Source organism: Pseudophryne corroboree, chromosome 4 (genome assembly GCF_028390025.1).
Source record: "Pseudophryne corroboree isolate aPseCor3 chromosome 4, aPseCor3.hap2, whole genome shotgun sequence".
Lineage (NCBI taxonomy): Eukaryota > Metazoa > Chordata > Amphibia > Anura > Myobatrachidae > Pseudophryne > Pseudophryne corroboree.
The window spans coordinates 924,064,949-924,089,546 of NC_086447.1; the positions used below are offsets into that span (position 1 = coordinate 924,064,949).

General features: G+C 46.4%; 1 protein-coding gene across 2 annotated transcripts in view; it reads right to left on the bottom strand.

Annotated features, from left to right (window-relative positions):
* Nucleotides 1–24,598, bottom strand: part of MIA3 (MIA SH3 domain ER export factor 3) — a 114,977-nt gene that overhangs the window by 20,762 nt on the left and 69,617 nt on the right. For both annotated transcript variants that reach the window (XM_063919040.1, XM_063919039.1), the window contains exons 14-25: nt 24,329–24,451; nt 24,122–24,236; nt 23,977–24,032; nt 22,900–22,990; nt 22,061–22,199; nt 21,801–21,902; nt 21,450–21,510; nt 19,497–19,532; nt 18,959–19,026; nt 17,001–17,098; nt 16,211–16,339; nt 557–625 (exon numbers count right to left, since the gene is read on the bottom strand). In XM_063919040.1, coding sequence (XP_063775110.1) covers nt 557–625; nt 16,211–16,339; nt 17,001–17,098; nt 18,959–19,026; nt 19,497–19,532; nt 21,450–21,510; nt 21,801–21,902; nt 22,061–22,199; nt 22,900–22,990; nt 23,977–24,032; nt 24,122–24,236; nt 24,329–24,451 — 1,087 coding nt within the window. The remainder of the gene's footprint in view (nt 1–556; nt 626–16,210; nt 16,340–17,000; nt 17,099–18,958; nt 19,027–19,496; nt 19,533–21,449; nt 21,511–21,800; nt 21,903–22,060; nt 22,200–22,899; nt 22,991–23,976; nt 24,033–24,121; nt 24,237–24,328; nt 24,452–24,598) is intronic.

Sequence of the window (24,598 nt, forward strand, 5' to 3'; positions counted from 1 at the left end):
TCTCTGTGGAAGGTAAGCAGAGCTGGGGTTCCGCCAGTGTCAGCCTGTAGGGGGAGTGAGTGAGCAGGTTTCTCTGTGGAAGGTAAGCAGAGCTGGGGTTCCGCCAGTGTCAGCCTGTAGGGGGAGTGAGTGAGCAGGTTTCTCTGTGGAAGGTAAGCAGAGCTCGGGTTCTGCCAGTGTCAGCCTGTAGGGGGAGTGGGTGAGCAGGTTTCTCTGTGGAAGGTAAGCAGAGCTGGGGTTCTGCCAGTGTCAGCCTGTAGGGGGAGTGAGTGAGCAGGTTTCTCTGTGGAAGGTAAGCAGAGCTGGGGTTCCATCAGTGTCAGCCTGTAGGGGGAGTGAGTGAGCAGGTTTCTCTGTGGAAGGTAAGCAGAGCTGGGGTTCTGCCAGTGTCAGCCTGTAGGGGGAGTGAGTGAGCAGGTTTCTCTGTGGAAGGTAAGCAGAGCTGGGGTTCTGCCAGTGTCAGCCTGTAGTATATAATAGGCTCTATCTTCCTTCTATTTGCTTCCAGCAAGTGTCACAAATCGCAATATGGATGAAATGAAACACGGTTACATACCGGGAGCAGACGTTCTGCCTGACATCTCAGGAGGGGGGCGTCTGGACCCTGAAGCGACATCTATCCCACCTTCAGGACAAAGAGATTAGAAAATACATTTTAATGAAACTTTTAAATGTTAATTTCTTAATTTAAGATTCAATATAATCACTGAACTATTGTTTCCCCCACTTTCAGAAATAATTTTATCCTTAAGAAAATGTCCCAGGAATAAGTGACGGTGGTTCAGGGACATCGCATGATACAAAAAATAATCTGCAGTTTTATTAGAAGTATCCACTTCTAAAAAATAAATGGCACACAAGAGGATGACGGGCCACAAGAAAACGATTACAATTAAAGATCTAGTTTCAGCCTAAGTCTGGGGCCACACATAGCGGAACAGCGGGTCCCGCCTGGCAGGAAGGTGCGTTTTGGGAACACACATATACGGCAACGCCGGATGCCGCAGAACAGGATCCGATGAGATTTCAAGTGTAAAACAAAGTGCGGCACAGCTGCATTCAAAAGTATGCGTGCAACGTGAAATCCAGTCGCCCTGTCACCCGGCGGTTGGGTCCGGTGGATGCGTCACCGCCGCCTATGTGTGGGCGGCCGCATAGAAGCCCCTGTGCAGGCTACTTATTGCCAAGTGGGACCCGCTGTACCGCTGTGTGGGGCCCCAGCCTAAACGGACAGCATCCGATGTATCTTGGCCGATCCTGCCCCCCGGAGACTGCCGGGGTGATCGCCCACGACATGTCAGACGGATATGGGGCCCCTTTCAGCTGAATGTGCTCCACCCAGAACTTACACTTATCTATGGTACGTTTCCATATGTCAGTGCAGCTCTGTGTTACACAACATAAGAGTCATTCCAGGAGAAAAGAAGGCCACATATAGTTAAACAAAAATTCAAGTCAAGTTCCCAAGAAATAAGCCGGGGCCAAAACCAGATGAGCAATGTGTTCATTACTGTGACTTCCTCGGGAACACTGGGGAACCTGTCCTTGTGACACCCTGAAGCACTGAGTGTAAGCGTTCAGGGACGGACGTCCAGTTTGCCGTTTGCTCCCCACAGACCTCCCTCGTGTTCTATATGCCAGACAGTCATTGGACGATAGAGACGCGGGCCGTGTCGTTACTTTAGAGTCCCGGAACAAGCTTTCTGGGTGAGATCATGTAGGAGTATCACGCAGAACAGAAAAACGCTGCCAGAAAGTGTCACATGTTCCCCCTGTACCCCCTTCCCCCGACCTAACACTGCTGGAAGTGGCTGCAGAGTCACTGGGATTCCGAGGAATAACGTATCACAGAGACACAAGGCCAGATTTACTCTGGCTGTAATATTTTCATATGCGATTATGCAATCATGGCTATTATATATTTGTTGCTGATATTTTGTCGTTATTTATTTTACACTCTTCTCCACAGTCCTACTGGAAAACACTTCCGCACATAGCCGGAGAAGGGTAGGGGGTCATGGTACTGGGTGGGTGATCCCCCTCATTTATTACCACAATGATTTGGCAGCATTTTTGTGGCCGGCGGTCCTTCCGGCTGTTTCCGTGCACAACATGGATGTCCCCGAGATAAGGCTTCCTTGTTCGGCTGATGCCAAAGCGGCGTTTTGCGCAGCGCGAGGACGGATGAGGCCAGAAAATAAGAATTTACTCACCGGTAATTCTATTTCTCGTAGTCCGTAGTGGATGCTGGGGACTCCGTAAGGACCATGGGGAATAGACGGACTCCGCAGGAGACTGGGCACTCTACAAGAAAGATTTGGTACTATCTGGTGTGCACTGGCTCCTCCCTCTATGCCCCTCCTCCAGACCTCAGTCAGGATACTGTGCCCGGAAGAGCTGACACAATAAGGAAGGATTTTGAATCCCGGGTAAGACTCATACCAGCCACACCAATCACACCGTATAACTCGTGATATTAAACCCAGTTAACAGTATGAAATATAACTGAGCCTCTCAACAGATGGCTCAACAATAACCCTTTAGTTAGGCAATAACTATATACAAGTATTGCAGACAATCCGCACTTGGGATGGGCGCCCAGCATCCACTACGGACTACGAGAAATAGAATTACCGGTGAGTAAATTCTTATTTTCTCTGACGTCCTAGTGGATGCTGGGGACTCCGTAAGGACCATGGGGATTATACCAAACCTCCCAAACGGGCAGGAGAGTGCGGATGACTCTGCAGCACCGAATGAGAGAACTCAAGGTCCTCCTCAGCCAGTGTATCAAATTTGTAGAATTTAGCTAACGTGTTTGCCCCTGACCAAGTTGCAGCTCGGCAAAGTTGTAAAGCCGAGACCCCTCGGGCAGCCGCCCAAGATGAGCCCACCTTCCTCGTGGAATTGGCTTTCACTGATTTAGGATGCGGCAATCCAGCCGCAGAATGCGCCAGCTGAATTGTGCTACAAATCCAGCGAGCAATAGTCTGCTTAGAAGCAGGAGCACCTATTTTGTTGGGGGCATACAGGATAAAAAGCGAGTCAGTTTTCCTGACTCCAGCCGTCCTGGAAACATAAATTTTCAAGGCCCTGACTACGTCCAGTAACTTGGAATCCTCCAAGTCCCTAGTAGCCGCAGGCACCACAATAGGTTTGTTCAAGTGAAAAGCTGATACCACCTTAGGGAGAAACTGGGGACGAGTCCTCAATTCTGCCCTATCCATATGGAAAATCAGATAAGGGCTTTTAGATGACAAAGCCGCCAATTCTGACACACGCCTGGCCGAAGCCAAGGCCAATAACATGACCACTTTCCACGTGAGATATTTCAGATCCACAGTTTTAAGTGGTTCAAACCAATGTGATTTTAGGAAACTCAACACCACATTGAGATCCCAAGGTGCAACAGGAGGCACAAAAGGGGGATGAATATGAAGCACTCCCTTTACAAAAGTCTGAACTTCAGGCAGTGAAGCCAGTTCTTTCTGGAAGAAAATCGACAGAGCCGAAATCTGGACCTTAATGGAACCCAATTTTAGGCCCATAGTCACTCCCGACTGTAGGAAGTGCAGAAAACGACCCAGCTGAAATTCCTCTGTAGGGGCCTTCCTGGCCTCACACCACGCAACATATTTTCGCCAAATGCGGTGATAATGGTTTGCGGTTACTTCTTTCCTGGCTTTTATCAGCGTAGGAATGACTTCCTCCGGAATGCCCTTTTCCTTTAGGATCCGGAATTCAACCGCCATGCCGTCAAACGCAGCCGCGGTAAGTCTTGGAACAGACAGGGCCCCTGCTGTAGCAGATCCTGTCTGAGCGGTAGAGGCCATGGGTCCTCTGATAACATTTCTTGAAGTTCCGGGTACCAAGCTCTTCTTGGCCAATCCGGAACAACGAGTATCGTTCTTACTCCTCGCCTTCTTATTATTCTCAGTACCTTTGGTATGAGAGGCAGAGGAGGGAACACATAAACCGACTGGTACACCCACGGTGTCACTAGAGCGTCCACAGCTATCGCCTGAGGGTCCCTTGACCTTGCGCAATATCTCTTTAGCTTTTTGTTGAGGCGGGACGCCATCATGTCCACCTGTGGCCTTTCCCAACGGTTTACCAACAGTAGGAAGACTTCTGGATGAAGTCCCCACTCTCCCGGGTGTAGGTCGTGTCTGCTGAGGAAGTCTGCTTCCCAGTTGTCCACTCCCGGAATGAACACTGCTGACAGTGCTAGTACGTGATTTTCCGCCCATCTGAGAATCCTTGTGGCTTCTGCCATCGCCATCCTGCTTCTTGTGCCGCCCTGTCGGTTTACATGGGCGACTGCCGTGATGTTGTCTGATTGGATCAGAACCGGCTGGTTTTGAAGCAGGGGCCTTGCCTGACTTAGGGCATTGTAAATGGCCCTCAGTTCCAGAATATTTATGTGTAGGGACGACTCCTGACTTGACCAAAGTCCCTGGAAATTTCTTCCCTGTGTAACTGCGCCCCAGCCTCGGAGGCTGGCATCCGTGGTCACCAGGACCCAGTCCTGTATGCCGAATCTGCGGCCCTCTAGAAGATGAGCACTCTGCAGCCACCACAGTAGAGACACCCTGGTCCTTGGAGACAGGGTTATCAGTTGATGCATCTGAAGATGCGATCCTGACCACTTGTCCAAGAGGTCCCACTGGAAGGTCCTTGCATGGAACCTGCCGAATGGAATTGCTTCGTATGAAGCCACCATTTTTTCCAGGACTCGTGTGCAGTGATGCACCAATACCCGTTTTGGTTTTAGGAGGTCTCTGACTAGAGATGACAGCTTCTTGGCTTTCTCCTGCGGGAGAAACACTTTTTTCTGTTCTGTGTCCAGAATCATCCCCAGGAACAGTAAGCGTGTGGAAGGAACCAGTTGTGACTTTGGAATGTTTAGAATCCAGCCATGCTGGGGGGCGTGGCTTGGACGCTGACCTGCTCGGTCACATTGAGCTGAAGCTCCTACACATAAGAGCTTTAAAATAGCCACAAAATACCTGAAATTAGCCTCTACTGGCTCTTGGTTTCCTCCAGTGAGCTGCTGCCTGCTGTGAGCTCCCCGGAGAGGCCTCCCGCACCGCTGAGAGTCGTTTTCTGCTACTTCGAGATCGGGGCCTACGTGTCCTCCAGAAGCCGGGGCCTCGATTTTGGGGACGTCCCGGCGCCGAGCTCCGGGACCCGTTGCGGCCGCGGCGGACCTCCTGTGGGAACACCACACATATCCTGACCGGCGGAGACCCTCCCCAGACCCTCAGGTACCTGTAAAGGGCCAATAGCTCCCTCCCTGTGCCTGCAATAGCAAGGAGAAGAGGAGTCTCTGCCCTGCAAACTCTAGCGGCGGCCATCTTGGAAAATTTTCTAACAGCTCCTGATACTACAAGCAGCACAATCCAGGGTCACTTCATAGTAGCTCCTTCAGCACACTCATCCTGTATGCTGTGCATTTGCATGTAGCCTTTACCTATTGAAGACATATAATACGCTGCTGGTTGCAGCTACTGCAACACGTTCTGCTATCTAACCGTGCCCTCTCACACTATTCTGATACGGCTCTCAGCCCTGCCTGACGCTTTCCTACCATCATTATCGAGCTTGAGGCGGCCCACGTCCCTATATTCATGCAGCCCGGCAAGATGTGACTACTAATATGTGCCCTATCCGCCCAGAGTCTTACCGTTTAACATGGGAATACGTCTGAAAACCAGTACCCTGTCTACTATATAACACATCAGCCTGGAGGGACCCAGCTGCTGCACCATCCTCAGATCGTTTATTTTTCTCCATTTTCTTCCTCTATCTTAATATGGCGCCTAAAAAAGCAAAGGGCACACTACCTCCTCGGGTATCTCTCCCGATCCGGAAACAACATCAGGCGTCCCCGCCACCTCGAGGAGTGTCGGCCCCCTCTACGAAAAGCCCTCATGCACCTGATCTGACCAGCTCGCTCTCGGTGTCAGGCGTAGATCCGAACTCTGACGCTCCCCTTACCGTGAAGACCCTTTGCCAAATCTTGACAGCCTTTAAATCGGACTTAACTCACGACCTCACAGCTGCTATACGTGAAGTTAAGGTTGAGCTGACAGCCATTGGGGATAGAACCGACACTCTAGAGCGCAAGCTGGAAGAGTTGGTGACATCACATAACGATCTCATTACAGCTCACGACCAACAACAAAACGAGTTGGACACATTTAAAAACAAAATGGCAGATTTGGAGGACCGTTCCAGACGGAACAATATTAAAATCCGTGGAATACCCGATTCGGACGATAACTCCGATCTGACCGAATATGCGATGGCCTTGTTCCGTAAACTACTACCTGGAGTACCAGATGCGGAACTGCTCATTGACAGGATTCACCGTCTTCCTAAACCTCGGTTCCTCTCCAACTCCTTACCTAGAGATACATTACTCAGAGTACACTTCTTCACCGTTAAGGAACGTATCCTCCAAGCTACTCGAGACGCAGAGAACTCTGATACCCTAGGAGGCTTGCAATTATTTCCGGACTTTTCCGCAATCACCCTTTCTAAAAGACGCAGCTTAGCCCCGATTACCACCGCCCTCCGGGCCCAGGATAACCGATTTAGGTGGGGCTTTCCAGTGAAGCTATTTGTATTTTATGAAGGTTCTACGTATATTATATCAGAACTGGAAGCCGGAGCGAAGCTGCTCGAAGACTGGGACATCTCGGTGAAACTACCATCCTCTCATGAGAGACGACCTCCCCCTCGTTCGGAATGGTCCACTGAGTGAACGCATTACGTAATTACTGATTGTTCTAACATGCCTTCTATATTTCGTTAGAGATATCGTCTTTATTATATTCTGTTTATTGTTGCTCTTACAGCTCTCGAACCCCTCTAGGTGGGATACACCCTTTTCCCACTAGTTCTTATAGCGCATACTCTCCTACTTAAATGTGGTCGCTCAATTTTCGCCCTAGCTTACCTGTTTAACTGTTTAATGACCTATCTTTCTAGTACACGCTGATTACAGCAGACGGATGTATTTCCACTAGCAAGATATGCCATACCATGTTAGGATACATTGATGTTTCTCTAATGTATGTTTATATCCTGTGTACCATTTATGTTTAGATGGAGATGTGCAGTTGTTCCCCTTACATATTAACTATTTGTTTTCTTAATGACTCTGGGCGGATCGTAAAGTCCGCCTGCCCCTTGTTTATCTACTGCATTCATTTTTCCCCTGCAGTAGCTATGCGGACCCGATGTACTGGGTCTATTTACTTTTCTTCCCCTTTTTGTTTAATATGTCTAAGCATATTGCCCCGGTTCGGTGATTTGTGTGTCCCCCCCCCCCAATCCGGATGGGATGCCGTCACTTGCATGATATTTTAACTGAATAAGTATGGTTGGTATTCTCTCATTGAACGTTAAGGGCTTAAACTCCCCCAACAAACGTAGATTAGCTCTATCCTCCTTCCATAAGTACAAAGCCGATATAGTTGCCCTACAAGAAACCCACTTTTCCTCACACAATCCCCCTGTATTGAAAGACCATAGGTTCACTACTGGATATTTCGCTAACGGACCCTTTAAAAGAAATGGAGTAGCTCTGCTGTTTAGAAATGGTGTCCCTTTTACTCTCCACTCCCAAACTGCAGATAAAGCAGGTCGGTACTTAATTCTTACGGGTATTTTGGAGGGTAAATCCGTCACTATAGTCTCTCTATACGCACCTAACTCGAACCAAGTGGCCTTTATTAGGAAGCTATGCTTGCTTATCCAGAAGGTCCGGGTCGGCTCCCTAATTCTCCTAGGAGACTTTAACTTAGTACTAGATCCCAAATTAGATAAATCATCCCAGCCCCCTTCAACTACACCTAAAACTCGCTCTGGCCCCTCACTAGCACTGCGTAATGTAGTAGCGGAGTTTGACTTATATGACATCTGGCGAATTCGCTACCCCTCAGGTAGAGACAACACGTTCTTTTCACCAGTTCACAATTCATATTCACGAATTGACTTCGTGTTATGCGATAAATGGACATTACAGGAGTCCGGTGCGGTGGATATCCTACCTATCACCTGGTCCGACCATGCTCCACTATATTGGAAGTGGCACATTGGGCCTGCTTCCGTGCCCCCCCAGACCATGGCGACTATCTCCCCATTTGTTGCATGACGCGCTAGCCAAAAAAATTATCTCAGACAGCTTGTCCCTGTATACAGATACCAATTCCCCTTCAGACACTTCTTTACCAAACTACTGGTGTGCGTTAAAAGCGGTCGTCCGCGGCTCCGCTATTCAGGCTGGAGCTACGCTTAAAAAGCAAGCCAAACGACTCCAACTAGACCTGGAACAGAGACTTAAAATAGCTGAGGACAAGAATAAGAAGCACCCCACTCGGCTTTTACGTAAGGAACTAGCTGACATCCGCAGCCAACTACAAAAACTCTTGGTATTTAGAACCCAAATGGCCCTCAATAGACTACGACAGAAATTCTACTTAGTAGGTAACAGACCCGGTAAAATGCTAGCCCGTAGACTTCGTGCACTGCGAGCTCGCAACAGAATTAAATTTATCCTTTCTCCCACAGGCTCTAAGCTTGCTAACCCTCTAGATATTGCTAACCAATTCGCAGACTATTATACTAAACTGTACAACTTGCATTCTGATCCCCTCACATTCCAGCCCACCCCTGACTCTATACAAGCGTTTCTCTCTTCGGTCAATCTCCCCACCCTAACCCCTGATCAGCTAGACGCCTTAAATGCTCCTTGGACCGCAATAGAGGTCGAATCCACGATTAAATCCCTCCCTAAGGATAAAGCCCCTGGCCCCGATGGGTTTATTAACGACTTTTATGCCTCCTTTGCGGACCGTCTCTCCCCCATTTTGACCTCTCTGTTTAACGATATAACTAGTACTGGTACCTTTCCTAAAGAAATGCTGGAGGCTCAAGTAGTAGCTATTCCCAAACCGGGGAAGGACCCTGCCCACTGCCACAATTACAGACCAATTGCATTACTTAATAGTGATGTTAAGATTTATGCCAAATTGATAGCATCCCGACTTAGTATTTATCTACCACTGTTGATCCACCCCGATCAAGTGGGATTTGTACCTGGCAGACAAGCCTCTGACAACACCCGCAGGGTTTTTAACTTGATAGATAGGGCCCATGGCTCCGAGGGATTTTTGTTATTCTCATTGGATGCTGAGAAGGCGTTCGACAGACTAAATTGGCTATATATGCGTACTGTTTTGGTTAAATTTGGCTTCTCGGCCCAGATTCTGGCGTCAATCTTAGCACTATATACCTTACCGTCAGCAAGGGTTTTTAGCAATGGATTCTTGTCGAGCGCCTTCCCAATCACTAATGGTACCCGCCAGGGCTGTCCTCTCTCACCTTTGATATATGCTCTAGGTATTGAACCCCTGGCAGCTAAAATCAGAGCAGATGCTGCATACCCGGCCTGACACACGGAGGACTCTCCCATAAGTTGTGCCTCTTTGCCGACGATGTTCTCCTCTTCGTATCTCAACCCTCCTCTTCTCTCCCGCATCTACATTCCATACTACACGCCTTCAGTGAAGCATCATACTACAAACTGAACACAACTAAAACTGACGCTCTACCTGTCCAATTACCCGATGCACTCACGGCTGCTTTACGTTCCCAATACCCATACAACTGGAAACTCAACTCACTTACATACCTTGGGGTGCATATTCCCCCTACCTCCTCTGATGTGTTCGATTTAAATCTCCCCCCCCTAATACTCACTCTCCAGAACCTGACATCCTCGTGGTTGCTGTATGAGATATCCTGGCTGGGACGTTTATCTGCCTTTAAAATGTCCTTACTACCCAAACTTATGTATTTATTTCGCACTATACCTTATTCTTTCCCCAAACCATATCTCGATAAATGCAGAGCTGTTCTGACAAGATACCTGTGGAAATCGCACCCCCCAAAACTGGCAAACGCTAGAATGATACTTCCCCGACACAGGGGAGGCCTCGCATTGCCTGACCCAAGTATGTATCAGGAAGCTTGTGTGCTCGCCCAACTGAAATCTTGGAACATCTCCAATCCCGCACCCCTGTGGGCTCATATTGAGGAGGTCGGGTGCATAGGATACCCCTTAGCAGATTTGCTGTGGACTCCTAAGGTCCTCCGTCCCAATGGTTTAAGTGTCCTTCCCTCTACAGCTTCTTCTCTACGAATATGGGATAATTTGATGAGTAAGTTCCCTGCCATCACTACCCCCTACATGACCCTTTCACTAAAAGCAGTGAGTAAGTTAATTCCCAACTTACATATCTCTACGTGGACTGCTTGTAGTATTCATACCCTTGGAGACTTATTAGATGGAACTATTTTCCTGTCATTCGCCCAACTGCACAATAAATTCTCCCTCCCGAGTACTGAACTGTTTCACTACTATCAAATCAGACACTGGTTCCAGAGTTTACCCATCTTACAAATTCCCCCCAGCTCTCTAGTTCAATCTATTCGATCCCGTGTCTTATTATCTTCATCAACTAAAGATATCACTTATTGGTACAATACACTCATCTCATTGGCCCCATACCAAAAGTCTAATGCCCAGAGGCGTTGGGAGGGGGACCTGGGTATTCCCATAGCGGACTCACAATGGGAGAAACTATATCGTTTAACATTTCGCATGTCTCGCTGTTTAAACCATTCAGAAATGCATATTAAATTACTGAATAGATTATACCTGACCCCGGACAGACTGCACACCTGGCCTTCCTGCTCACCACTGTGTTGGAGGAACTGCGGAGAGGTGGGACATTTGTACCATATTTTCTGGTCATGTCCTCTTCTCCAAACTTTCTGGGCAGAAGTATTTACACTGATAAATAAAGTTCTGGGTTTATCTCTAAGCCCGTCCCCAGCCTTGGCTCTCCTACATATGTATCCCCTGGAGGTGTTAGCCTCCCAGAGGTACGTGTTGGGACACATTTGTATTGCAGCAAGGGCAACCTTGGCCCAAGCCTGGAAACAGGCGGTGGTCCCCACTGCTCTAAAGGTGTTCCATAAAGTTAATTTCCATTATACTATGGAAACTGAATGTATGCCTTATTCCTCCTCTGCTTCCTCTCCCATTGTAAAATGGTACCAATGGCATGAATACGTCACGGAGGGGGAAGGTTCCGCCCTCATATCACACCCGGGGAAGACATCCTCCTTACAATTCAGCCTGAATGAGAAATCTTCTACTTCTTGAGTGCTTTATATCTCATACTTTCCCCTTCGGTTTACATTAGATATTACACTTATAATGGGGTCAACCGCTTCCCACCGGATGCTGGAGACGGAGTAGAGAAACCCTATCGAATTAGCTATGTGCACTGCAAACCGTTAACATGTCTAGGATACCTGTATACCTACTTAATGTTATGTTATTTGTTCTACATGTATGTTGCATTTCATTGACGTGTACATCCCTCCCCACCCTGTTCTTTTTTCTGTACCCCCCCCTCTTTATTTTTTCTCTTTGCATTCAATATAAAATTCAATAAAAATTATTGATGATAGAATCCAGCCATGCTGTTGTAGCACTTCCCGAGATAGTGCTACTCCGACCAGTAACTGCTCCCTGGACCTCGCCTTTATAAGGAGATCGTCCAAGTACGGGATAATTAAAACTCCCTTTTTTCGAAGGAGTATCATCATTTCTGCCATTACCTTGGTAAACACCCTCGGTGCCGTGGACAGTCCAAACGGTAGTGTCTGGAATTGGTAATGGCAATCCTGTACCACAAATCTGAGGTACTCCTGGTGAGGAAGGTAAATTGGGACATGCAGGTAAGCATCCTTGATGTCCAGGGATACCATGTAATCCCCCTCGTCCAGGCTTGCAATAACCGCCCTGAGCGATTCCATCTTGAACTTGAATCTTTTTATGTATGTGTTCAAGGATTTCAAATTTAAAATGGGTCTCACCGAACCGTCCGGTTTCGGTACCACAAACAGTGTGGAATAGTAACCCCGTCCTTGTAGAAGTAGGGGTACCTTGACTATCACCTGCTGGGAATACAGCTTGTGAATTGCCTCTAGTACAGCCTCCCTGCCCGAGGGAGTTGTCGGTAAGGCCGATTTGAGGAAACGGCGGGGGGGAGGCGCCTCGAATTCCAGCTTGTACCCCTGAGATACTACTTGAAGTATCCAGGGATCCACCCGTGAGCGAAGCCACTGATCGCTGAAATTTTTGAGACGGCCCCCCACCGTACCTGGCTCCGCCTGTGGAGCCCCACCATCATGCGGCGGATTTGGAAGAAGCGGGGGAGGACTTTTGTTCCTGGGAACCTGCTGTGTGTTGCAGCTTTTTTCCCCTTCCTCTGCCTCTAGACAGAAAGGACCCGCCTTTTCCCCGCCTATTTTTCTGGGGTCGAAAGGACTGTACCTGATAATACGGCGCTTTCTTAGGCTGTGAGGGGACATGGGGCAAAAATGCTGACTTCCCAGCTGTTGCTGTGGAAACAAGGTCTGAGAGACCATCCCCGAATAACTCCTCACTCTTATAAGGCAAAACTTCCATGTGCCTTTTAGAATCTGCATCCCCTGTCCACTGCCGAGTCCATAAGCCTCTCCTAGCAGAAATGGACAATGCACTTATTCTAGATGCCAGCCGGCAGATCTCCCTCTGTGCATCTCTCATGTACAAGACTGAGTCTTTTATATGCTCTACGGTTAGCAATATAGTGTCCCTGTCTAGGATGTCAATATTTTCCGACAGGGAATCTGACCAAGCAGCAGCAGCACTGCACATCCACGCTGAAGCAATAGCTGGTCTCAGTATAACACCAGTGTGTGTATATATAGACTTTAGGATAGCCTCCTGCTTTCTATCAGCAGGTTCCTTTAGGGCGGCCGTATCCGGAGACGGTAGTGCCACCTTTTTAGACAAACGTGTGAGCGCTTTATCCACCCTAGGGGGAGTTTCCCAACGTGACCTATCCTCTGGCGAGAAAGGGAACGCCATTAGTAATTTTTTTGAAATCACCAATTTTTTATCGGGGGAAGCCCACGCTTCTTCACACACTTCATTTAATTCTTCAGATGGGGGAAAAACTATTGGTAGTTTTTTCTCCCCAAACATAATACCCTTTTTTGAGGTACCTGGGTTTATATCAGAAATGTGTAATACCTCTTTCATTGCCTCAATCATGCAACGAATGGCCCTAGTGGACATTAAATTTGACTCATCGTCGTCGACACTGGTATCAGTATCCGTGTCGACATCTGTGCCATCTGAGGTAGTGGGCGTTTTAGAGCCCCTGATGGCCTTTGAATTATCTGGGCAGGCACGAGCTGAGAAGCCGGCTGTCCCGCATTTGGGATGTCGTCAAATTTTTTATGTAAGGAGTCGACACTTGCACGTAATTCCTTCCATAAATCCATCCACTCAGGTGTCTGCCCCGCAGGGGGTGACATCACATTTATAGGTATCTGCTCCGCCTCCACATAAGCCTCCTCAAACATGTGGACACAGCCGTACCGACACACCGCGCACACACAGGGAATGCTCTTAAAAGGAGACAGGACCCCACAAAAGCCCTTTGGGGAGACAGAGAGAGAGTATGTCAGCACGCACCAGAGCGCTATATAATGCAGGGACTAACTGAATTATGTCCCCTATAGCTGCTATAATATTTACTGCGCCTAAATTTAGTGCCCCCCCTCTCTTTTTTACCCTTTTCTGTAGTGTAGACTGCAGGGGAGAGTCAGGAAGCTTCCTTCCAGCGGAACTGTGAGGGAGAAATGGCGCCAGTGTGCTGAGGGAGATGGCTCCGCCCCTTTTTCGTCTGACTTTTCTCCCGCTTTTTTCTGTATTCTGGCAGGGGTAATTACCACATATATAGCCTCTGGGGCTATATATTGTGGTTATTTTGCCAGCCAAGGTGATTTTATTGCTGCTCAGGGCGCCCCCCCCCCCAGCGCCCTGCACCCTCTTAGTGACCGGAGTGTGAAGTGTGTATGAGGAGCAATGGCGCACAGCTGCAGTGCTGTGCGCTACCTTGGTGAAGACTGAAGTCTTCTGCCGCCGATTTTCCGGACCATCTTCTTGCTTCTGGCTCTGTAAGGGGGACGGCGGCGCGGCTCCGGGAACGAACACCAAGGACGGGTCCTGCGGTCGATCCCTCTGAAGCTAATGGTGTCCAGTTGCCTAAGAAGCCCAAGCTAGCTGCAAGCAGGTAGGTTCGCTTCTTCTCCCCTTAGTCCCTCGTTGCAGTGAGCCTGTTGCCAGCAGGTCTCACTGTAAAATAAAAAACCTAACATATACTTTCTTTCTAGGAGCTCAGGAGAGCCCCTAGTGTGCAACCAGCTCAGCCGGGCACAGAAATCTAACTGAGGTCTGGAGGAGGGGCATAGAGGGAGGAGCCAGTGCACACCAGATAGTACCAAATCTTTCTTATAGAGTGCCCAGTCTCCTGCGGAGCCCGTCTATTCCCCATGGTCCTTACGGAGTCCCCAGCATCCACTAGGACGTCAGAGAAAATATCTCTAACATGTTTGTTAAGTTTCATTTTTAGAAATTTACCTTACTGGTAATAAACACAAGGGAATGCCCGAATTGATGTATACTAATTGAATATATGCCGTTATAGCATACTTACCTTTGTGTCTCACAACCTTATATTTTTCAATAAACACACAAATGCTAATTGAATGTGTACCACCAATTCTATATTTCATAAGCTATTTAATGCCTTTAGAATCACTTAACAATTCATGTATTCATGACAGCAAGTGAGATCATACCATCAAGTGATGGAATACTTGACAAATTAGATCAAGATCACATCAACACATGCTGTTACAAGAGCCCGAGGGGGCCCGTTGTTCCATCCATTTACCAATCTGTGTTCACGGGAGGCTGTTACACTGAGGGTATTTAATTTGATGGTAAAATTATGGCGTCTATTAGAGCTGCATAATAAGCCTATTCATACCAACTATTCCCTTCATTGATAGTTTTATCCAGCCCTAAGAACGTAAGTTATTAATTGACCGAAGGTTATCAGTGAATTCCAGTGGATACACTGCCGTTATACGCAGCAAGTGTGATATGTGATTCCACTACACTCTCAATGTTAGGCACAATAGATATTGTTCTAGAATCACTAATAATCCGTGTTAGAGAATAGAGATTATCCCATTTATAGACACGAATGAAGGTGCCAATCCTTGCTTGCATATTGAACATCAGTACACAGGCTTAATCAACCCCATCCAGACATAATCTATCTCTGAAAAGGTGGTGCAGTGGCAGCAATTTCTGTGAATACAGTATTTTTGAAATAAAGTGACACATTTGTAATAAAGATATTTTCCAACAAAGTTGGTTCTTATATTTCATGATACATGCTTAATAAATTATCACTTATCGATTAACATGTTTCAGGTGATTCTATGTGGCTGTTGACATAGCTGTGTAGACACTGGGAGGGAATACCCAGGCGAAAGTGGATAGTTAATTCGGGACACATAATTTTGTATTATCATCATTTTGTTTATTTCAAACTCTATATAACAAATGTTTCTCTTGACACATGTAGGTTGTTGATGATAGAGTATTTGACTCAGATAAAGAATTCATAACAACACCCATATTATAGAGGACACTGGGAGCTGAAAGTTTGTAGTAGCCACTAATTGTGGTTTTACTAAGTAGTATATAATTATGTGTACATACAACAGATTCATTTGTTAATGGACTAGTATCTCAATGAATTTTTCATTGGTAGTTTTTGCATTCATCGGAGTGGATACATTTTAAATCTTATCACTTTTCTATCTTAGAGCACTTGATCTTTCTAAATTCTCTCTGTCATTTTAACCATATATTTCGCTATGCTGACCGATTTACGGCCTTTAATGTGATAATAAAAGTTATATTTTAATTTACAATTCTTTTTTGTGCACCTTATTAGTACAACCCCATTCTCTTTTCTCCATAATTTGTGTTGCTAACTGGTTGTCTTAGGTAGCACCCCCAAGATTTATGTACATTAAATCTAAGTGATATTGGGGTTAATGCAAGTGATCTATTTCACTTTATCAGTTCACAATAGAAATTAGAGAGTGCAGATTTCCTCCCAATTCTTGTTGTTGGTAATAAACACTTTAGACAAAAAAAAAAAAACAAAAAAAAAAACATTTGCACAGGAATGTCAATAACCAAAGTTACCTTTGGAGTCCTCTGATCTGCTGAGGTTGGCAGAAGCTGACCGGACTGATACATCCATCATCATTGGAGGGGAAGGGGCACCGCCGCTTACTGGCGAAGGACCAAACGAGCCGTCTCTGCTCAGGGCAGCTGCATTTAAAGGAAAAGACAGACTTGTGAGAAGTGCGATTTTTGCCATTTCTCTACTACCACTAAAAAAACGTAAATACCTGTAAACGTTGAATAATTAAATCTACCCAAACTTACTAGTCCATCCATTTGTAGATTAGGGGGGTGCAATCGTTTAAAGAACTACAGAGGTAGTCTTGGATGGTGTTCAATCATTTCGTAGAAGAAACCGCCTCCCACACAATAAAAAGATGTTACTACTACAGATACGCCATTGCTCAGATCCCCTGGGCTAACCAATGGCTGTAACCATTCCAAACTGCACACCTCTCTACTTGCGTGACTTGGGAGATCATGGGTAAGAAGTATGAGGAGTGTGGTTAGGGTCCATTACAGCCATGATTCACCTCCCACCACCTGGTGTGGCAAGAGAGACCCCCGAAGGTCTCTCTTGAGGGTGGCACCTGGGTGAGGTCCGCATCCCCCGTACACCCATAGGGATGCTCCTGCTTAGTGGTATAATTTTGCCTTTATCAGAAAGCGGAATTAAAGAGAAACAACACTACCTAAAACTATATAAAATGAGCTGAGTGAAAGTGTAAAAGCTGCAGGAGAGCGCGCAGGAACTAAAAAAGTGGACGCTGGACATGTTTTCCAGTGGTGGACACAGCTCGGAACCTACCTCTCCTTGGTGGGGGCTGGTGCTCAGGTCTTCCTGGAGTTGGTTTAACAATGGATGGTCTCTGAAGAGCTGCAATCCTTTGGTTTACTTCGATCAATCTAGAATTGGAGCAGTCATTACAGCAGGGTATAGACAAAATGGAATAGTAATACGTATTAACACAGATGTGCATTAGGCATAGAGATTTCTGTCAGACCACACATGACGGAGGTAAAGGAGTCTCGCATGGAACACCGGATGATCATACATATAAGCCATTTTCTATGGGTTTAGTCTTATACCTAGATGTGTTTTCTTTTCAGAGTTCCCATAATATAACTCATAATTTAATACAATCTCCAAATGAAATGAAGTATTGTGGGGAAAACCAAGTTTTTTAAGTAAATATAGTCAAACATATACGGTGGGCTACATCCTTGGCACTACAAACTCTTGCTAAATGTACATTTAGAGGCGTTACACTGGGGTATAGATGGGGAAGGTGGAGTCTGGAACTTTAAATCCAAATACAGCAGCCAAAAACAAACACAGCAGCAGAGGAAGGGCACCCAGTGCCCCCCCCGCACCATGGAATTGGAGAAATGGCTTTTACTGGTCAGTATAGATTTCGCTTCTTAGGTGCTACAAGTAACACGAACACTTAAGCTTCTACTTCTTACTAGTGTGATGCCTTGGGTTGGTTGGGTTGTGCTAGCCTGGGGGGTCCAGTGTTCTGCACTCGAACCTTAAGAATATTAGAGACCCACCTGATGAGCTCATCTGGCCGTGGTAGGTGGGCCTATAATTTTTGGCCCAAAATTATGCTAAGAACCTCAATTTTACTCCATATTAAATTGCATTACCAGTGTTCTTAGGGCCTCATTCAGATCTGATCGCTGCTGTGCAAATTCACACAATCGCCGATCAGGTCTGAAGTGCGCATGCCTGAGAGACGATGGCTGTTGATGCCCAGCGATGGCCTCTGCTTGATTGAGAGGCAGATGCGGTCGCTGGGCGGTACAGCGGCGTTATGACGCCGTTTAGGGGGTGTGGCCGGACCATGCTGGTGGCGGGTCGCTGTGGCTGTGTGACGTCACACGCAGCCGCTGCAACTCAGGCAGCGACGAGTAGCTCCCGGCCAGTGTGCAGGAGCTGCGCTGGCCGGGAGCTACTCCTGAAGTGCAAAAGCATCGTGACGGGGGTCGGGCCAGACACGCAAGGCGGACTAGCCCTGTGCTGGGCTTCCCCCCGCATGTCTGTGTTCCTGATCGTAGCTGTGCTAAATTTAGCACAGCTACGATCAAGTCTGAATTACCCCCTTAGTGCGTGCGTCTGCATTCTCCCTTTTTTACTGTGTGGCACATGTAACAATATCAATGTGCCCGCGTCTTGGAATCCATTCTTATTACTGGTTATGCTGAATGAACCCACAGTTAGTGGCAGCTTCAGAATGTCCCCAAGGTCTACAGAGAAATTTTTTGTTTTTTAAACTTATATTAAAACCTTTCCTCCGAGTTCATTGGGGGAGACTGGGCACCCACACTTTTACATTCCAGTTTTTATTTAAAAGAAGGAGAACGGGATTTAACCCCTTTGTTGTTCAGTCTCTCCTGTCATGTGGGGCTAAGTAACTGAAAAAGAAAAATCTCAGAGGGATATGGTACGTAGAAATGTAAATCGCCCGCAGTTCTAGATGATAAACTTATTTTATGGTCTACAGATTTCTAGCACAACTTAACATCCAACACGTATTAAAGACAGACTACAATACTGTAGGTGTTTTAACCCTAGTCAGAAAGCAAATGGAAACAAGCTGAGAATGTGGAGAAAATTAAAAGATTACAAAGAGAACTTCCAGGTTTTTTTACACAAGTATTTATTGGCTACCTCATCTCTCATACGGACAAATTATTTCATGCAGACCACAATATGGAGTGTCTAGTTATTGTGTTGATGGAGAACAAATAAAAGGAACTTACTTTTGTCTTAGATTTGCGCACTCTCGCTTCTCCTCAGCCAAAGTTCTTTCTGCGGTCCGCGCAATTAGCTAGGAGAAAGGCATACAAGTCAGACACAGTATTTGGCCAGCAGTTTACATTGTAGTATGTATACGATAGGTCCAAACAGACACATTACATCCTATTGCAAAATTATAACCAATGGAAATCAGGAAAAATATTACAAAAGCAACACTGAAAATGCAACATCCAGAATGACAACAAGTTTCAATTACAGGAGACATAAAAAAAAAAGTTAAAATCCAGCCAAAACTAATAGAAGACCATTCTTTGAATGTTATGAGTGGTCATTCTTACTAACAAATTATCCAACGACATGCTGAAATATACCAAACAACGCACAGCAAGGATTAGGTCTGCATCCCGCCTCTAGATATGGACATGGGTGCAAAATGGCACCAAATACATACATCCTATGTTTGGGTAACACATCAAAGACTTGCAAATTCTAAAATGCGCAATATGGCGTACTAATGAACTGCGCCTTTGCTATACTCACCCAATTTTCGTGTGCCTTTTTTTCGTGGCTGGCAATCTGAAAAAGAAATAAGGGGGAAAAAAATTCTAAGTGCAAATTTCCATCACAAATTGGGTCGCCATTTACTATCACTCCCTATTTGTCCTGCTGCAAGTTATTATATAAACCCACAAGATTATACATTCAGATCCCATTCATCCACTGGTACCACTGCTGTGGGAGTCGAAGGATCTCGTAACAAGTTTCTAGGTACAATTTGTAATTGTTCCCCCTGGCATGTAAAGATCAGATACATAATATATTGAAGAGTAATAAGGTCTGGTCAGCTAATTACAGTTTATTGGCAGAGAAAACCTCTTTTTGCATTCATTGGGGTTATATTTACTAAAATCCGTATTTCTGCCGATTTCAGCTGAGATCGGGAGTGTGAGTTTGCAACTTTTTAAAATAAAACACGGTAATTTACTGAAACTACCGTTTTTTTTTTTCAATTCAAGTTCACCGATGTCGATGTAACTCGTATTGCCAGCAGCGTTTTACGGGAGAGAATAGTTAAACACTGCCGGATTTAACATAATGAAGCCCGGCCGGATCAGTGAGGGCTGCATTGTGTACAGTATGTGAAATAGTTAAGTTTCAAAAAATTACGTGGGGTCCCCCCTCCTAAGCATAACCAGCCTCCGGCTCTTTGAGTCGGTCATGGTTGTTAAAATGCAATGGGAAAAACTGTGTAGAGGTCACCAGTATTTATACAACCAGCACCGGGCTCTTGGGCTGGTCCTGGTTCCAAAAATATGGGGGACAAAAGACGTAGGGGTCCCCCCGTATTTTTTAAACCAGCACTGGGCTCCACTAGCCAGGGAGATAATGCCACAGCTGGAGGACACATTTATGTAGGTCCCTGCGGCCGTGGCATTACCCCCCCCCCCCCCAACTAGTCAACCCTGGCTGGGGGTTCCCTGGGGGAGTGGGTACCCCTTAAATCAAGGGGTCCCCCCCTCAAGGCACCCAAGGGCCAGGGGTGAAGCCAGAGGCTGTCCCCCGCCATCCCTGAGCGGTGGATGGAGGGCTGATAGCCTTTTCACGTGTAAAAAATAATAATAATAGAATATTGTCTTTTGCTGTGGAACTACAAGTCCCAGCAAGCCTCCCCCGCATGCTGGTACTTGGAGAAGCACAGGTACCAGCATGCGGGGAATTAACGAGGCCCGCTAATACCTGTAGTTCCACAACAAAAGAAATACCCCCAAAAAAACAGACAAACCGTGAAAGCACAAGTTTATTTACACAAATAATTTATTTTAAGTTACACAAATAGCACTATGACAAAGTGCTGCAGACATGGTGGGAATACATAGACCCATAGATCGCCTGCTGTAATATGCAAAGGTAGCACAACACAGAGAAGAGCTTTGTGATACTATGGAGCCTACAGATTGAATGACTATTGTATAGGTGTTAAGGAAAGCGATTACATTAGAATTAACCATTTTCAAACTCATTCAATTGTACAGCCAGCTGGCGCTTAGACATGTCCATAAACAGTTCCCTCTACTATGTTTGGGCATTTATTAAATTCCTCTATGAGCGGGGTGAAAGTGACGGCTGTACGGCTACAATTTTGCCACCGGACAAATGGGGTTCACTACATTGTTAAACAAGCAGAGTATACACAATTAGATCCCCTTTGAAGGAGTGGTCCCTTGTAGCTGGTGAGGAGGAGCTGGTGTAGCTAGAGAAACCCCCATGGAAGGAGTGCCCCCAGATAGACGATGGACAGATTATATTTGTAAGAACGGCCATCAATTTCATATTCCCTCAGCTGTATATTATATGAATATTAGAAGTCACATGAGAGAGCCACGGCTTAACGTACTTGGTCTGTCCTATGCTTACATATGGTCACTAAACTTTGTGACTTCTAACATCCTTATATATATTAGGGTGTACATTATCCCGCATGGACGGTCTCACCTGGTTCTTAAAGGATCTCTCCGTTTTCTGCAGTTCCTCGTCCATTTCGTGAAATCGCTGCCTGGTGATTGAACAGAGATTTATTGCAGCAGGTACCTTACAAAGGACACACGGTCGTTATTAAACCACAAAGCTTCCACCAACTGGGTAAGAAGGAAGCCTGAAGCAACCAGCTTCCTAGTGAGACGTCTCCGTGGCCTCCGCAGAGCGCACGTCTCCATCGTGTAATATGTATGGAGTCAGCAGTTTACAGCCTGTGGGTAGCTGCCATTCACTCCCTCATCTTTCACTCTGACCGTAACATTTGTCGCTCGCTAGTGTGCGCACAGGATAAAACGAAAGACGACATACTTGTATATCTTCACTTCTTCGCTGGCACTGACGGCCTTCTCGTCAGCGGCTGATAGCTTCTGCTCCTTTTCCTGCCTCTCATACTCTTCCTGAGTTAGTTTCCTAGAGATCAGGGAAAAGATCAGCGACGTGATTTAACGACACAATTAGACCGACATCCCCACCCATGACATGACCATGTATTTCTCAAGTTGTACCACTTCTCTGCTACCTGCCAGGGCTTATGTTGGTGTAGAGAATAGTAGTTGGGGGGTACTTACTTCTGCAGGGCCATTTCCTTCTGTTGGTACAGCTCAGTGACGATCTCCAGCTTCTGGCGCAGGGTTTTGCATTCGTTGTCCAGGCAGGTCTTATCAGACTGCAGGAAGCTATTATCGTGCTCCAGCAGCTTAATTTGCTCTAGAAGACACAGGACGCAGAACGTGAGTGAGATTCTTCCCTCACTCTAGAAGTAACACGAGTGCTACGTTATCCGGAAGGACGGACCTCATCCCACTGCAAGAGACCTATTCCTAATAAAGGCGCAGACGCAATTAGAAATCACAGAGGAGTATTACACAGCTTTGGATGGATTTAGAACAACTGGATCCTTAACAAGAAGCATCAGATGAAGCCATTGAGAACATGTATCAGTCCACCTTCCAAACTTTCAGTCCTGGGTCTCCCTCTCTTAACTCCTTTCCCAACGTCAAGCAATACATTTCAGTCCCGTCCAGGTGAATTTGCAGAGAGGAAATGGACGTGTAACTTTAACCTGAACCCTCCTATGTCCCCTTATAAATGTTTAAAGATATCTGACTGGAAGGAAGACCTAGGATATTGCACTCCCATCTGTTTCATAAAATCGATGGGCTGCAATCTCAAGTGTGAACAAAATCCCCATGGTTTTATTTGCTCACCGATTCAGGTATATATCTTCCTACTTTATGCCACAAGTATTCCAGACATGGCTTTCCTATGGGAGGTTAGTATGCTCAGCGTATTCACGTGACCGACCTCCCACCACCCCACTTTCTTTGCTTCTATATTCCCTTTCCTTGGTGTAAGTAACATAATAACTGTAAGTTTATCCCCAGTCACTCCTGCTCTCCCATCTTACCTTCCAGCTCGTGGCGTGCAGAGATCTCGTCAGTCAGCTTCCTCTGATACAGATCTTTCTCTTCCTCGATTATGGACAGCGTCGTCTTCACCTAACACAGGAAGTTTAGGAGAAAACTGAAAACTAAATGGTAACTGTGTCCTTGCCAAGACATTAGCCACATTGCTGGAACAGGCTAGAACACAGAATCTTGCAAGGGGATAAGGCTTACGGCAGAGGTTCCCAAGCTCGTTACTCAGGGAGCACTAACAGGCCAGGGTTTAAGGATAACCATGCTAGGCCCCAGTTGACTTCAATAGTATCTCAGTCAATATGATTTAACAATCTGTGCTGAGCCATGGATATACTTAAAACCTGGACAGTTAGTGCTCCTTGACGACCAAGTTTGGGAACCACGGCTTAGGGTAAAGGAGATCTGCACATGTGTAGATCTGGTCCAGTAATATTGGACGCAGTATGACTACAGATGTTGGAACAGTCCGCAGCCATTTGGGGGTATGGATAAGGAGTGCTGCAGAAAACAGCTTAGTTTTGCCGGACATCCAGAACAAACTATGGCCTAGCGATGTTCACGTATTCACTGGAGCAGCGAATCAGAGAAGCTGACAGTGGGCGTCTTCACACAACACACCTCCTGCGGCCAAAGACGCAGCGGCAGCGCTATTAAAAATGTTACACTGGGGTCCCTGAATTCTACTAACCCTAGCAGAACACGCTTCTGTACAGAGCTGCGAATCCCCCACAATCCCACAAGGGGTCATAAAATGGCCCCACTGTAGGCACGACTGGGAATAAAACGTAACCAATTACTGATAATCACTAATAGATTAGAGGATCAATCTGCAAGTGCCCGCTAGCTCGTGGACAGGGCACCCACCGTAACGTGGACATTACACCTACCGAACGTCACTATGCAGCGAAGAACAAATCTGCATTTACCTGGATAGTAATACAAAGTATACAACACTAAATGCAAAAAAAAACACACTTTGTAGAATTTACACAAAATAAAAAATCTAAGTCAGGCCACAGTAATGTTTTAGTTAGTTGAAATAAAAGATGATAAAGCATAATTACCCGGGAGACATCCATCATTTGCTTAATCTGCATCTTCATCTTCTCCTTGCGTTTATCTGGGTATTAAATAGAAGAACGGTGAATCTATTGTGGGCGACAGCGATCCCCTAAGCAGCACATTACGGTGCAATGAGCCGCTCATCACCTGGCAGCTCCCCGTTTTCCAGCTCTCCGCTTCCTGCCAGCTGCCAGTTACCGTCTTCTCCTGCTCCAGAGTCTTCCTCCAGCTGCTTCAGCTGCATGATACAGTTTGTCAGGACCTGGGAAAGCAGTTCTGTAAGTCAGTGGGAAAAGCATACCCCACGGAGGGTCCCCAGCACTGCATTGTAAAGGGACTAAGAAGACATTTCACCTCAATCTCGTTCTCCTTGTAGGCCAGAGCTTCCTCCAGGTCTTTGTGAGATTTCTGCTGCAGTTGGATCCTCTCATCGAGCTCCCGCTGTCTCTCGCTCCATCCGTCAGCTTCTTGCAGGAGCTAAATCATAGAACATAAAGTTATGGGCATCTGCAGCTTCGGGAATTATATATAACAAACACCTGAACCAGTTTCTAGTAGAAGGTGGCGACACTGGGGAACATGGGGCCCTCAGGAGCAATGGCTGTCAGAGCAAAGCAGTTTCCC